This window comes from Suillus fuscotomentosus, assembly GCF_016647785.1.
Source record: "Suillus fuscotomentosus strain FC203 chromosome Unknown F5891scaffold_1, whole genome shotgun sequence".
NCBI classification, from domain to species: domain Eukaryota; kingdom Fungi; phylum Basidiomycota; class Agaricomycetes; order Boletales; family Suillaceae; genus Suillus; species Suillus fuscotomentosus.
Window position 1 is genome coordinate 1,990,760 of NW_024539513.1, and position 14,499 is coordinate 2,005,258.

Here is a 14,499-nt window from a genome sequence, read left to right on the forward strand (position 1 = left end):
TTCACGTCGGCCTGTTGTGTAGAGAATATATTTGTGTCTCTTCTTGGATCTTCCATCGGGTATAGACAATACATGCGGTATCGAACTGTGATCGTATATGTTTCGTCTATGTAGTAATGGAGTTTCTGTTCAACGGATGGTGCAGTGGGTATTCGAGTTGCAAGAAATGGTGGCACAATAGTTTGCATATATGCGGTAGGGTTATAAACCATTTTCTCAAGCTCAGAGGATAGGGGGAAGTGCAATCAGGTCCAGCACATATTCAATAACATCCTTCTTCTCTTCTTGACGCTTAATAACATCAGTCTCCACAGAGTCCTGTGTGATAACTTTATACACAAAAACTGTCTTGTCTTGGCCAAAGCGGTGACACCGAGAAATGGCCTGTACCTAAGTCGCTGGCCTTCTACATCAACGGCAATGCATTCCGCTTTAACCGCTCACCTCTTTGCAACTGTTCCACCACGGGTTAACGAGAATAACATGATTTGCGACAGTAATGTTGAGTCCGACACCACCAGCGTTAATGGACATTAGGAGCACTTTCATGCGGGCATTGTCCGCAAAAGAATCGAGGACTTCCATGCGTTGTTTGGTCGAGAGTTCGCCGTGAACTAACAATAGACATAGTTTCAAACGCCAACTCGCATAAAATGGACATATCATACGAACATTGGCCCACGCCTATTTTCAGTTTCTTGATCTGGACCTCCAGCAGATCCATCGTGTCCCTAAAGCAGCACTGGGCAGGCAGACATGAGGCGAGTCTAAGAAAATGGCAGAACGACATACAAAAACCAACACCTTCTGGCCTTCTGGTACCCCTGTGATGATATCTGTCACCGCGCGGATTTTACTTGAGACATACGCATGTCCAAACAGCCGAGCGAATGGCTGAAGGTTTGATGGGAGAACTTCCGGATCTGGACCGAGTCCACGTCCGTACATGTCCACTGCACCTGAAGTTATATTAGCATCCAGACCTTGCTCCTCGATTATCTGTCCCAAGACGCCCATGAGTAGCAATGGGTGATCGCATGCTAGGAGAAAGAACTATAAGAATAATCTGCATACCGTATACGTAAACAGATCTATTACCTTGCCTGGCTCTCAGCCACCCGATATCGAAATCTCTGATGCTGGAACGAGCCCAATCGTGTATCATTTTCTCCCCTTGTGTTTGGCACACATGAACAGTCTTGATTTCTAGATTCGGAAGTTGAATTACATCCATCTTTCTCCTGTATCGCGCACAATCCGCAAAAAGATCCTATAAGAGGTTCATTTCAATAACTGCGCATAGCGGAACAACAATAAGAACATACCGCAACTGCATGTGCGGAAACCTTGGAGAAGTATCCACATTTACCGCGCACAGCGAAAGCGGTGCTTTCGGCAGCCGGACCCCGTTCATTGGTGATGTCAAGAAATCTGAGCTGGGGTTGGACATCGGATAGCTTGTTCTATACAAGCCATTGTTGAGACTTGGTTACTCGATGGGCGTATTCAAATGGCTACAAACTCACTACGAACGGGGTGCCAGTAAGACAAAGCCCTTGAAGCTTTTGTAAAGCCATGCATGCCTTGTACCAAGCACCTAAACCCACAATCCTATGCGATTCATCTGCAACATTTTGTACTCAGTTAAGGCGGTCGGCACTTCAGTGAACATGCTACCTAAAATGACACGGGACCAGCGTGCCAAAAAAACTGGATCCTTGGGATCCTTGCTCATTCGACGTTCTATTCGCTGATACGTGGTGATCTACGCAGGGTATTAGGTAGCACCGGGTAATTTCTTGGAAGTACTTGCGATAACATCTGCGTCCGTGAGAGCGTCTACACCTATATTGACGTGGATTTTAGAATGCGCGGGCAGGTCTGGCGATCTACCTACTCATGTGCCCGTCATGAACTTTCGCTGTTAGCCCGCCACCAAATTTCCCAATTTCGCGCATCCACTGTTCGCGGAGAGATACACTAGGGACAACAACCCTTTATCGCAGTGTCAACGAGGCAACAGTAAGAAGAGAAGATCGGGTTTACAGTGTTGTCTTCGGTCGTTTAGGGGGAGCTTTCACGGGTACACTAGTCCTAAAAGGAAGCTCAGGCGATTTCTCGAGATCTGCTGCTTTCGTCTCTTGGAGCGTCGTCTTTATCAACGCGATGGAAGTTACGGTCTTTCCAAGACTGAGTTTGAATGAGTAATTAGAGGCTCATTCATGCGCGTTGCACGCACCCCATCTCGTGTGCGAGTATTGAGCCTCCTTGTCCTGCTTTCTCGCGGGCGAGTAACCACTCGAGATCCATCGCTTGATGCTTGAAAAGGGTGAACGATGAGCCCAGAACGGAACCACCAATCTTGTTGTTTGCTGCATTGCTAGACTTTGGTTTTTTCTAAAGCTTTTTAAACTGACAAAAGTTCAAGCTTTGGTGCCACTCACAGGCGTCGCAAGTACAAATTCACGGGAAATGTTTGCACCAATAGGTGGGGTTACTACTTCGTGTTTCAGATTTTGTGGGGCGTTGGCAAGTCGAACGGATTTTGATGCCTTCGAGGCTGAAGATGGCGTCGCATTAGTGGCGTAGCGTTGAGACTGAAATTGACACTATTTAGAATGCCTTAAAGCGATGTTAAAGTGATGCTTGCCTCTTTTTGACCACCATCATTTTCCAATGATGCAAGAAACAACTGAAAGGCGGACATGTCTTTTGAATTTGAAACAGAGATTAGGAGCACACAATCTCTCGCACCTCTTCGTAACCCTTTTGAGTGATAGGCCTAGGCGAACCCAGATAAGCCTTCAGGTCGTGTGATACTCCTTCGCTTTATTGTTTGAAGTTAACATCTCGTAATAAGTTTTCGCGACAACCACTGTCAATTGTTTCCGCCTGGGCGAAAGACACATGGACAAGTCAGCATGATCGATGGGTGCATTGGTACACACCCCTTGAAATCAGAATAATGAGAACAAAGACTCTTTGATATCGTCATGAAGACCATAGAAACCACAGTGTTCATTGTAATCACCGCACTTACGGTATAGTACCACTTACAGCCTGAAGGAGCTGAAAAGGGTAGCAAGTCACCAATGAGACCGAACTTACTTACATGAATAAGCATTCCAGCATAAAGAGAGTTGTCATGACGTCAATGGTAATGTTTTGGTGGCCTGCATACTATCCGAAACAATTACATGAATCATTCCAAGGAGGCATCCTGAAATCTGCTATCAACGTTTTCCGGGAGCACCACCTTCCGAATGGTTCGAGCAAACAGAAAATTCTGGCAACTTACCAATATTTAGAACACTGACATGCCGCATCAGAGTTCAACATTTATACTAGTATGGGAGCATCGTAACACGGCGATCGTCATCTAGCGTAGCGGTATGATCAAGTTGAAGTTCCAAGAATTTGTGAAGCGCTGCTTACATAATCTAATCGGCTAACGACGAGCGGCTATCGCCGAGAGTATGTTTGCTTCATTCAACGGAGACGCTAACAACGAGGATCACGAGGCGATGAAACATTACCTTGTGTTACTAGTAAGTGGAATACAATTACTTGCTGAAGAATTATTGGCTAAAATAAATAAACCTTCCACCAGAATAAAGGATTATCCTTCTCTTCGAACTTCCGTTGTGCATAAATAAAGCCAACTGAAGTAAATGTCAACCTCTTTCTCAGACTTTCTGAGGGGCCGGTCTTCTATATGTATCTTGACTGCCAAGTTCCAACTCGAAGGCAGAACGTTTGACAGGTGAGACAGGGTCGGGGGTACTAGTAACGGGAGTACAAGGTGTGCAGCGGCTGTACAACAGGTGGCTGGCCATGGTAGAGAGCACCCGAAGGTGCAGCTATAGCACTGCTCTGTCAAGCTTACTCGTGTAGGAAGTTCGTCGTTGTGAACCCATCAAGTTTCTTACCAGAGAAGCTGATAAGGGGAGGAATCATCCACCCAGTCACCATGACACCTGCCAATGGCGAGCAAGAGTATCGTCCTTGCCAGCACCTGCTGCCGTGCGCATGTGGGCTCGGTTCCCACATCCTCGTGAACGCAGATGCCCTCACGTACCTGGATGCCTGCGTTGACGCGGATGCCTGTACTGATGTACTGCTAGATGTTTGCATCGACGCGTATGCTTGCATCGACGCGTATGCTTGCATCGACGCGTATGCTTGCATCGACGCGGATGTCTGTATTGACACACTGGAGATGTCCGCACTTACGCTCATGCGGATACCTTACTATTTCTGTTACTCGCTGTATTCTCATCCAGCCTCATCTCGATCCGTCGCTTTGCGGCTCTTCAAGGGTCACTTCGCTGCATTGCATTCACTGATGATGTGGGAATCGCAGCACACCTTGGCTCATTTTTGCTCAGGTTGAGGTCACTATCGGGGCGAGGCCGACCCTACGGGCCTTGCACTCAAACAAATTAGCTTACGATCAACAACTGCCTACAAAGTATAGCCTAGAGCCCCTTTCCACGGTAGATATTAGATAACGATTAATAATATTAAAATATTAAAATATAACCTATAATGTGGACATGAACTACTGCCGCCAGCCTCTGGCACGAATCTCAGACCCTCTATCACTGTAATCTTCTGCCTATGTCTGTCTGATTTTGGATCAACTGAAAGTCCATGTTAAACTGAAATGTCGAGTTTTATATCGTTGTTCAACACTTCCAGGCATCCAGTGACTATGAATCCTCGCGACAGACCATCAGATCCTCTTTCACAACTCCGCTACGCCCTCGAAACAATGCCAAGTTCACGAAAGTATATATTCTCTCCTGCAACCCGTGCAGAGGTTCTATCAGAGCTTTACGATGCATTTTGGGGACCGTATTCACATCTCTTCCTCCCGTTATCCAATTCCAGCCTCCCCATGCACGCTACTCTCAGTAGCGTTCAAGCAGATCTGGGGTTTGCTGGTGCCGGTTCAGAGGATCCGATCATTCCTGGAAGGCCGTGTGGCCATATCTTCAGCAAGGGAGAGAGTTGTTTTCGTTGCAAGTCAGTAACCCGTTTGCTATCCTGCCAATCATTCACAATACTCCTTCAGAGACTGCGCCCTCGATGATAGTTGCGTTCTCTGTAGTCGCTGTTTTCATTCCAGTGATCATTCAGATCATAATGTCAGCTTCTTCGTTGCTCAACAAGCCGGGGGCTGTTGCGATTGCGGAGACATCGAGGCCTGGCGTAAACCTATCTCATGTCCTTTTCACCCACCTGCTCCCCATGTCCAAGCGCAGATTGAACAGTCCTTGAACGCAGTTGATGCCACTCCTCGAGCCTCACAGCGTTCTATATCTGAGGAGATTCCATTCGTTGAGGATTATCCATATAGAGTCGCTATCCCGCCCGACCTACGTGATCTCATGAGTCGCACTATTGCATATGCACTCGACTTCATCCTTGACACCCTGGACTACTCCCCGGATGAAGCGACAGTGCCTTCGCATGAGGCTGACCTACGATTGCAGCCCTCAGCAGATCCTATGCAAAAAGACCAATACGCCATCATCATTTGGAACGACGACAAGCACTCATTTGATGAGGTCATCAAGCTTATATCCGAGACCACTGGCCATGATAGGAAGACGGCAAGCATCATGGCGTACTCTATTGACGATGTGGGCCGGGAAATAATCGACATCAACGGTGACGTCCCCCGGCTCCTTGAAGCAGCACATTTGATGACAAAAATTGAACTCGGTGTCACGATCCGTCGTGCATATGATACCTTTCGCGAGCAGGTTGCTTGTGTCATCATTGAGTGGCTGCTTGATCTCACTCGAAGCCGGCTGGGGGCGGATACCTTGATAATCAAAGAAATCATCGCTGCCGAGCTGTTGTCGCCGAGACGGCGGGAGAACACGTTCTTCACTCCTGGTCCCCAAGTCCCAAATCTTGCTGCAGATCTGGCGCGTCCATGCCGTATTGATTGGTTATTCGTCTACCATACTCGACTGTGGAAGAAGCCCCGGATACATTTGAAAGCAATTTATGCGTCGATCTTGATACTCTCGCATCCCCATAAAATTGCCATTGGTATGCTACAGCGTTGCTCATTGTCATAAGCACATTTTGACGTCTTGCAGCGTCCCACTTTGCCAGCACCTACCATCGTGTCGCTGACGCTTATCTTCTGGTTGACCGTGAAGCAGAAACATCCATAAAGTATTTCGCCCTCCAACTTTTCACTGCACCATCCGTTGCCCTGCACATCGTTTCTCAACACGATCTCATGACACGTCTGCTCGACATCATTGTCAACTTCTTCACCAATCACATTGCGGACAAGCACATCCTCACCACGGCTCCTACCCAACAAGACATAGACGTTGAAAGCCCCCCATTCAGAAGCAAACGCTTCATGCCCGTCTTCAGTGATCTCCGGTATCTCTGTCACAACCGGCCTGTCCAACAGCTCATCGCTCGTAACCCAGCCTTCATACGCAAGTTTGTCAAGGTATGCCAGGTCTTCATGTGTATCAACCCAAACAAGCGCGTTGCCTCGAGTCACGTCGAGTATGAGACGGATGTGTGGATCAGTGTGTTTAACGTAACACTTTCGCTTTCCCGTGTCATCAAGGTCTACGGTGAAGCCTTCGCATTTGCGAACCCAACGCAGCTTGTAGGAGCGATCACAACTGTCGTGCGGGAGATCCTCGCCGTGTGCACTCTCTCGACAGATAGACTTGACAAGGAAAAGTTTTCAAAGCCGATGTTGCACGAGGTCGAGTTTGGTGATGCACAGTACCAGATCGTCGATTTCAACGTGCTGGAGGGATGGGTCAGCTTTCATCACTCCCTTCACTGGCTCCTTGCAGATCTGTTAAAGCACGTTGATATTTTATCAGAGGAGTCATTGAAGGAGATTGGGGTGTCTGGCGTCCGGGACTTGTTTTTGCGCCCCTTTAATGAGGGTGCCATTCTCACATTAATTGATTTCCCTTTACGAGGTAAAATGTGTTCATCATCAATATTGTAGCTTGTCTAACTGTGGTTTCGCAGTGCTCGCTATGATTGCTCAGATCAGGGCAGGATTATGGGTCCGCAACGGCTTCCCTATCCGTGGCCAGCTTCTGCACTACCGCGATTTCATGCTTCGCGAGCTCTGCTACGACCAAGACCTGTTCATTCTCCAGTCATCTCTTATCATCCTCGATCCAAATATCATCATTGTCTCCATCCTCGACCGTTTCGGCCTCCTCTCGTTCTTCCGTGGTGAAGTCGAGAAGTCCCCTTATGAAGGCGCCCATCTTCTGAGCATGGTTGAGGAGCTTCTCTACGTCCTTATAACTATTCTTGGCGAGAGAGCCAGCGCCACGAAACTCCCATTTCAGTGTGCCATCCGTCGCGAGATCGTGCACGCACTCGCGGCGGGGCCAAGTTCATTCACTGATCTTGCCAAGCGTGTCTCCGAGAGGATGGTAGATGATGTATCTTTTGAGCGCGTCCTCAAAGACGTATCTCATTTCCGCGCCCCTGAGTCGACATCTGACACCGGTGTGTATGAGCTCAAGGATGAGGCTTATGATGAGGTGGATCCATTCACCTTCCACTACACGCGGAATAAGCGTGAGGAAGTGGAGGTCATCCTCAAGAACAGACTTCGGAAGAAGACAGGTGTGAAAGACCCAGTCATCGTCCCGAAGCCATTGACCATCGCATCCGGCCCGTTTTCGATACTCCCGTCCGTCCTGGAGTCTGAAGCGCTTCTGCAGGTCATGTTCTACGCCATATATAACGTGATTTCGCTCACTAATAGTGCGGGGACGGCCCCGCCCTCCGCCGAAGCTATACTCGACCAAACATTCCAGCTCATCATGCTAGCGCTTGTAGAACGACCTTCTGTCTTCAGTCATGTCTCTGTTATCAAACCCTTTGCAGAAGAAAAGAAACTCGCCGACATCATATGCGCCATGGAACATGATGAAAAATACAAACCCTACAAGAGCCGCATCGATTGGGTTCTGACAGAGATTTCCAAGCATGTTCCGGAAGGAGTGCAGCCTCCTCGCGAAGTCCTGAGCCCCGCTGCCCCAGCACCTGATGTTGAGGGTGTCAAGAAGCGTGCGGCTAAGGCACGCCAAGAGGCCATTATGGCAGAGATGAAAGCTCAACAAGCAAGTTTTTCGCTCAATTTCGAGGAAGAGGAAGAGGAAAATGATCAGGATATGGATGAGACATCTGATGAACTTTCGTCATATGGCACTTGCATAGTCTGCCAGGAAGATCTCAATGAGTCCAAAGCGTTCGGCTCCCTGGGGCTCGTACAACCCAGCCGGTTGCTCAGGAAACACCCAGACAGCCATAGTCAATATCTCAACGAGCTCATGACAATGCCTCAGTCGCTCGATCGAGCGAGTCCGCGCGACACCACTTTCCCCCCAGCTAATGCCGAGGAGCTTGACACCGCAAGCTCGCCAAACTTCGATGGCTTCCCTGCACAGTACACTCGTTTCGGGCTCCACGCATCTGTGTGTGGCCACATGATGCACCTTGACTGTTTCCAGGTCTACAATTCCTCCGTTCGCCAGCGGCACCGCTCACACGCGACGAGAAACCATCCTGAAAACATTCAGCGCAAGGAGTACATCTGCCCACTCTGTAAGAGCTTGGGTAATGTTCTTCTCCCCGTTCTTCATCCCAACAATGCTCCTGCGAGTCGCACCCCCTTCCCAGACTGGATTCGAGCCGCGGGGATTAGTGTCTTGAAGTCAAAACCAGACAGCGTCATGGATGGTCTGCAGTTCAGGAGTGGGACGGGCGAGTTTGTATTCTGGAGCGCGCAAGATCCTGGTTATGGCGCAGCCGTGCGCAAACCAGAAGCCGTAGCTTCGACGAAGATGCTCGACACCCTCATGTTGTCATCAAGAATGGTCTCGCAACAAACGCGTCATCTTCGCGAGCGACCTGAACCAGAAGTAGGAGAAAGAGGTGCAGGAATGTATCTTCCGGAAGACCTTGTCGGATACACAATTTCCGCTATCGAGGTTGCTGCTCGTGGGACTGACTCCTCCGGAGGCATTGTGGCGGATTCACTGTCATTATCGGATACGCAAAGTAGAATGATCCGCGGGTTACTTGCCAGCTTGACAAGACTATCCGCTCTCGAACTGGACGGTCGGCCAGATGGTGGCCGGGAGTCAGTCAAACAAGCCATAATCAAACGGTTACTCCCAGAGTGGAGCCGAACATCACTGACCTCCTTCTCGTATCCCTTGCTCTTACGCGACCCATTCACCGTACTTATCGAAACCGCCGCAGTGGCTCCCGAGATGTTGCAGCATGTCTTGATCTTGTGCTACTATGCCTGTTTGGCTCGCACAGTCATCGGTATGGTGTATGTCCTCAACAAGGCTAGGACGTACAGCGCTTTCCAGCAGCCCGCTGCTCGTGCCCATGCTGATATCTTCGGTGATGTCCGTATGTTCTTCATGTCGGTCGTGCGACATTCACCCGTCTTCGAGCACACTGCTACGCTAGTCTTTGATGCGTTTGGTGAAGCTCGCATCGAGAAGATGCTTTACGCGTTTACTCTTCCATTCCTCAGACGGGCAGCAATCCTGTGTCGCTCCGTTGTCCCGCTTACATTCCCGACTCCATTACTAGGTGCCTCTAACGTCAATGAGTACAAGCGTCTACTCGCTACCCTTGGCATTCCTCCCTTGGCAGACCTCCCACACCAAGATACACTTCAAAACGCACTCTCCGGATGGTGCGCCCACTACGGCCACTCGCATGCTGCCTCGCAACTCAACTGTGGCGTCGTACTGGACTACGCAGCTGTTTACGGCATCGCCCGTCTGCCGCTCATCCTCGATAACCTTTTTGGTGAGCGAGACAAGGTGATGAAATGTCACCGATGCAACACCGTTCCGACGGATGCTGCAATCTGTTTGATCTGCGGAGTAACATGCTGTATGGCGAGTCACTGCTGTCAAGACGAGTTAGGACTCAGGGGAGAGTGTAATATGCATACACGAGAGTGAGTCCTCCAAGTCATACCACGACATGACGCTGATTTCTTGTGGTTGCAGTTGCGGTGGTGCTATCGGTGTTTACTTCGTCGTGAAACGATGCTCTCTACTTTATTTGTACGCCAGCAACGGGACATTTGCACAGTCCCCTTACCTCGATGTTCATGGTGAGGTCGATGTCTCAATGAGGTCAGTCTGTTCTGCTGGTTAATTTCAACTGAATGCTCAACAACTACGGCGTACAGACGTGGCCGTCGTCAATATATACACCCAGCTAGATGGGAAGAAGTCCGCAAAACGTGGCTCAACCACGGTATTCCAACTGCTGTTGCTCGTAAACTTGAGAGCACGGTCGACAGTGGAGGATGGGAAACACTTTGATTCTTAGTGTCCCGTAGTTTTAGCAAGCCTGTGCATCACATATCATCTGTATACAAGTAGCGCAAATGGACAATTAGAAATTCGATTATATTTATTTCGAATCGCTAGTTTTGTGCGCTGAGAGCGCCATTTTCAGCCTTTGCGCTGTCCGTTCGGTACCAAGGACATCGATAATCTCAGGAAGGCTGGGTCCCGCTTTCATCCCAGATAGCGCGTGCCTCAAAGCAGTCATGAAGACCTTGGATTTCAGGCCTGTTTTCTCGCACGCATCATGCAAGAAAACTGCAATGTCAGATTGAGTCGATGGTGATGAAGACTCGAGTTGCAGGATAACTCGTCGCACCACATGGTCTATAATGACGCAAAGCAATCAGTAATGCTGATTACTGACAGTGCGTGACTTGCCGTAGTCATCAGCTGATAGTCCTCGCTTCACGGAACGCGCTTCGGGCAATTCATAATCCGGTTCCACGAAAAAGAACGGAGCGAGTGTTGGAACATCATGAAGATTTGTTATGCGACCCTGGAGGCACTGTAGTTGTACGTTCATTCAGTAGGTAAAGCATGCTCACCTGCAAGACACTGATTACACGCGTGATGTACTCCACATTTGTGTATGGACTAGAAACACTGGGTTAACAAGGGCATAAATGAATAGATGAACAGACTACCTGTGAGGGAAAGCAGCCTTGACAACATCATGTACTCGTCTTGCCTGGAAGGTAATACCTTGTTCGGTCTGCCAGCTCCGCATGAGGTGATGTTTGTTAAGATATGCAAGCTTTGCAGGATCAAGAACATTCCTGCGATGCGTAACGGAAGATAGATCAAACTGTAGAATAGACCTGTTGTAGAACACGCCAAGAACTCATGAAATAGTGACAACGCACTTGGTCGATGAGTTCTGGGAGCGTCATGAGGGTTGTACTGTCAGGAGGTTGAGTCGAGGGCGTTCCGGGTGGGGAAGGGCGCCCATTTTCATGGTGAACGCCCCAACCGGCTAGTGCAAGCCAATTTAGAACACCTTCCGGTTCCCAACCACGGCGCTATAGAAAACGGCGTTCAAATCAAAGTTTGTGGATGACGAAAGTGACGTACCATGAAATCTAAGACAGACACATCTCCATTGCGCTTTGACATCTTTGTTCCATTCGGGTTCAAGAGGATGGGTAGATGCGCAAATTGAGGGGGTTCGAGACCCAAACACGAATACAGATCGAGGTGCAGCGGTAGTGAAGGCAGCCATTCCTGGGATGCATGGAATTAAAGGACGTCGTATCACGGAGGTATGGACACCTACCTCTCCACGGAGAACATGCGTGATATCCATCTCATGGTCGTCAACAACAGACGCCAAATGGTACGTGGGGAACAGATCAGATTTCAAAAGAACGGGGTCTGTTGGAAGTGAGGCATGTGCATCCCTCAGGAGACCGAAGACGATATCGGTGGGTGAAGCACGGTCTGGGAGGTTGTCATCCTGTCGCTTGTAAGCATGAGGTTTAACAGCACAATATATGTACTCACATTCAGTCTGACGATGGACTTCTCCCCAGCGCGTACTCTGCGTGCAACTTCTTCCTCCGTGAGATGGAGGCAGGACTTGTCATACGTAGCATTTGACCCTGTGCGCGCAAGCTTCTCGCGAGTAGCAGCAAGTTTATCGGGAGAGCAAAAGCATCGGTATGCATGACCAGACTATGAATTGGCAATGATTAAAGAAAGAAGGGAGAAGTAATGAGCACACGACGGACGTCTAGGAGCCTGCGTGTATATGAATGGTAAAGGTCGAGCCGCTCTGACTGGTGGAGCTCAGTATACGGGGCGTGCAACAGATTGGGAGACACCAACTTGGAAATACGGCCCATGTGGACCATCCATTCCAGGACCTAGATGAAGATTATTCGAGTTGCTTTGAGCCAGAATGTGACATACGGCTTACCAAAGTCATGCGGAAGACCAGCCCATGTCAATGCATTCTTAATGTCGTCCACCGCAGTTGGTACATATCTCGCCTGGGTCCCAGATGAGATTTTGCAGAGATGAGAGAAGCATGGAACTGACCGCGTCTGTGTCTTCTATTCTGAGAATCCATTTGCCTCCGTGTTTTTTGGCGAAGAGATGGTTGTAAAGAGCGGTTCTAAGTCCACCGAGGTGAAGAGCACCAGTAGGAGATGGTGCAAATCTCAAGAGAACCATGTTTGAGATGTTATGTTGTATTACTGATATGACAGAACCAGGCAAGTGCAATGTGCAGTAGAAGCAGCGATGAACTCGAGCCGGTACGGGTCAAAGATTGAACGACTGCCACTAATTAATCATAACGGTCTTGTGCTAACGTATTGGCTACAATCAAACACACACCATATGCATATATGATCACAAAGGTTCCTCTTAAACCTATACATCATGATACCTAATGCGTATATTCGAATTGTATTGATGGTATCTGGGGCGAGTGGACATGCCCCCATCTATTGCTTTACCCATAACACCGGAGAACAGTTTAGACACTTCTCCCTCACAAGACATGAATCGGTTGCGCGACCCCTACCAGCTTGTAATATCTGCCTCAGCCTCTCCAAACAGGCTCGTCTTCTTGATTGCGAAATCCCCCTCAGGAACATCCTCCTCATCTCTCTCATATAAATCTGGAAACTCCCTCTTGAGGAATCTAAGAATATGCGTGTTGATCTGCTCGAATTCAAGGAGGAAGCCGTCATGGCCATCAGGCGATGAGATGACTACAAGTTCTGCATCAGGTATGTGTGTTACAAGCTCCTTTTGTTCAGAAGGAGTGAACAAGCCGTCCGTTTCGACGCTGATCACCAATGCACGCGGAGGGAGAGTTGCAATGACAGCGGCAAGAGCAGATGATTGTGCTGTCGGTGATGAAGGGTCTTCGAGAATGGAGGTCCGTCCTCGAGCAATATCATGCGTATCCAACTTGCGGGTAATATGGATGTAGCAATTAGCGTCAAAGCGCGCCACAAATTTCGCGCCCTGATAGCGCAAGTACGATTGCACTGAAAAAAGTGGAGGGGATGAGTTAGGCGCCGTGCCGTTCGGCCCTTCTGTTGGAGAATGAGGCGGAGATGATGCGGTTGAGGTTTGAGTTTGGGGGCGTGTGCCGGTTGCATTTTTGTGACCCTCGTTATGAGCAGCGAGGTCCTTATCAGCAAACGTAATAGAAGAAGGTGTGACAGTGCTAGACTCCGGGACAGGAGTAACTTGAGGGCGACGTCCAAAGCGATTCTCGAAAGAGTCACGCGATCGATAAGTTAGAAGTGCGGCCATTCGTGCAGCAGCTAAACCAGTTGAAGGTTGTGTGTCGTAGTATCCGTCGTCGTAAAGCGGGTCGCTATAAATGCTTTGGCGTTGTGCCTCTCCCCAACTGATACACCAAGCAGAGTGCCGCGCAGAAGTAGCCAGAGGAATTATATGACGGACATAACCTGGGGGAGTGCACAGAGGCCATTCAAGAACGGCCATTCCGCCCATGGAGCCTCCAATGACTACAGCGACATTGGAAACTCCCAAATTATCAAGGACGAGTTTATGCAGTCTGCATGAATCAGATCAGAAACCATTCAGGATATTGGAAGACTACCCACCGCACGTCATCGCGTATCGTTGTCTGAGGGAATTCTGGGCCATAAAGTTTTCCCGTAGTTGGATTAGTTGTTACAGGAGAAGCCGATCCATATGGTGAGCCCATAACATTGGCACAGAAAATGAAAAATCGATTGGGGTCGAAGGCCTTCCCGTGCCCGATAAGAGGGCCCCACCTGGAATACATAAGAATTTTCCCGAAATGAAGTGTCAAAAAATCTCACCAATCTTCTACATCTGCGCTGCCAGTGAATGCGTGGCAAATGATCATAACGTTGTCCCTAACGTCATTCAACTTGCCCCAAGTCTTGTAGGCGACCGGGACCTCCCGCAATATCCTCCCATTCTCAAGAGTGAACGATGGAACAATATAGATGTTCTGGTCGACCAAAGCTGCAGGAAGAGACATAACCTTGCCACGAAGCAAGGTCAATATACGCCATGGTCGTTTTCTGTGATTTCCAAATAATAGTAAATTCGGGCGTTGCGCCACATTGCTGCT

At 49.0% G+C, this 14,499-nt stretch overlaps 4 protein-coding genes across 4 annotated transcripts; 1 reads left to right on the plus strand and 3 right to left on the minus strand.

Annotated features, from left to right (window-relative positions):
- Positions 1-122: 122 nt before the first annotated feature.
- F5891DRAFT_25321 (P-loop containing nucleoside triphosphate hydrolase protein) lies at positions 123-2,566 on the minus strand. Its single transcript, XM_041371084.1, has 13 exons — positions 2,445-2,566; positions 2,240-2,385; positions 2,047-2,190; positions 1,898-1,995; positions 1,814-1,845; positions 1,678-1,765; positions 1,527-1,624; positions 1,326-1,463; positions 1,099-1,270; positions 793-1,040; positions 673-742; positions 445-614; positions 123-390 (listed from the first exon to the last, which is right to left on the minus strand). Exons 2-13 carry the CDS (start codon positions 2,308-2,310, stop codon positions 223-225), a joined length of 1,497 nt encoding a protein of 498 aa, XP_041234313.1. The 5' UTR covers positions 2,311-2,385; positions 2,445-2,566; the 3' UTR covers positions 123-222.
- Positions 2,567-4,554: 1,988 nt separating this feature from the next.
- F5891DRAFT_25533 (uncharacterized protein) lies at positions 4,555-10,570 on the plus strand. The gene is made up of 6 exons (XM_041371097.1): positions 4,555-5,028; positions 5,078-6,066; positions 6,117-6,980; positions 7,033-10,012; positions 10,065-10,193; positions 10,250-10,570. The coding sequence occupies exons 1-6, from the start codon at positions 4,667-4,669 to the stop codon at positions 10,383-10,385; spliced, it is 5,460 nt and encodes a 1,819-aa protein (XP_041234314.1). The 5' UTR covers positions 4,555-4,666; the 3' UTR covers positions 10,386-10,570.
- On the minus strand, positions 10,431-12,723 carry F5891DRAFT_25487 (uncharacterized protein). Its single transcript, XM_041371094.1, has 12 exons — positions 12,450-12,723; positions 12,328-12,400; positions 12,237-12,274; positions 12,140-12,187; positions 11,913-12,083; positions 11,686-11,865; positions 11,484-11,633; positions 11,276-11,431; positions 11,057-11,217; positions 10,958-11,006; positions 10,791-10,908; positions 10,431-10,736 (listed from the first exon to the last, which is right to left on the minus strand). Exons 1-12 carry the CDS (start codon positions 12,582-12,584, stop codon positions 10,477-10,479), a joined length of 1,539 nt encoding a protein of 512 aa, XP_041234315.1. The 5' UTR covers positions 12,585-12,723; the 3' UTR covers positions 10,431-10,476.
- On the minus strand, positions 12,719-14,452 carry F5891DRAFT_1098350 (Alpha/Beta hydrolase protein). The gene is made up of 3 exons (XM_041363542.1): positions 14,222-14,452; positions 14,000-14,173; positions 12,719-13,950 (listed from the first exon to the last, which is right to left on the minus strand). The coding sequence occupies exons 1-3, from the start codon at positions 14,404-14,406 to the stop codon at positions 12,936-12,938; spliced, it is 1,374 nt and encodes a 457-aa protein (XP_041234316.1). The 5' UTR covers positions 14,407-14,452; the 3' UTR covers positions 12,719-12,935.
- Positions 14,453-14,499: the final 47 nt, after the last annotated feature.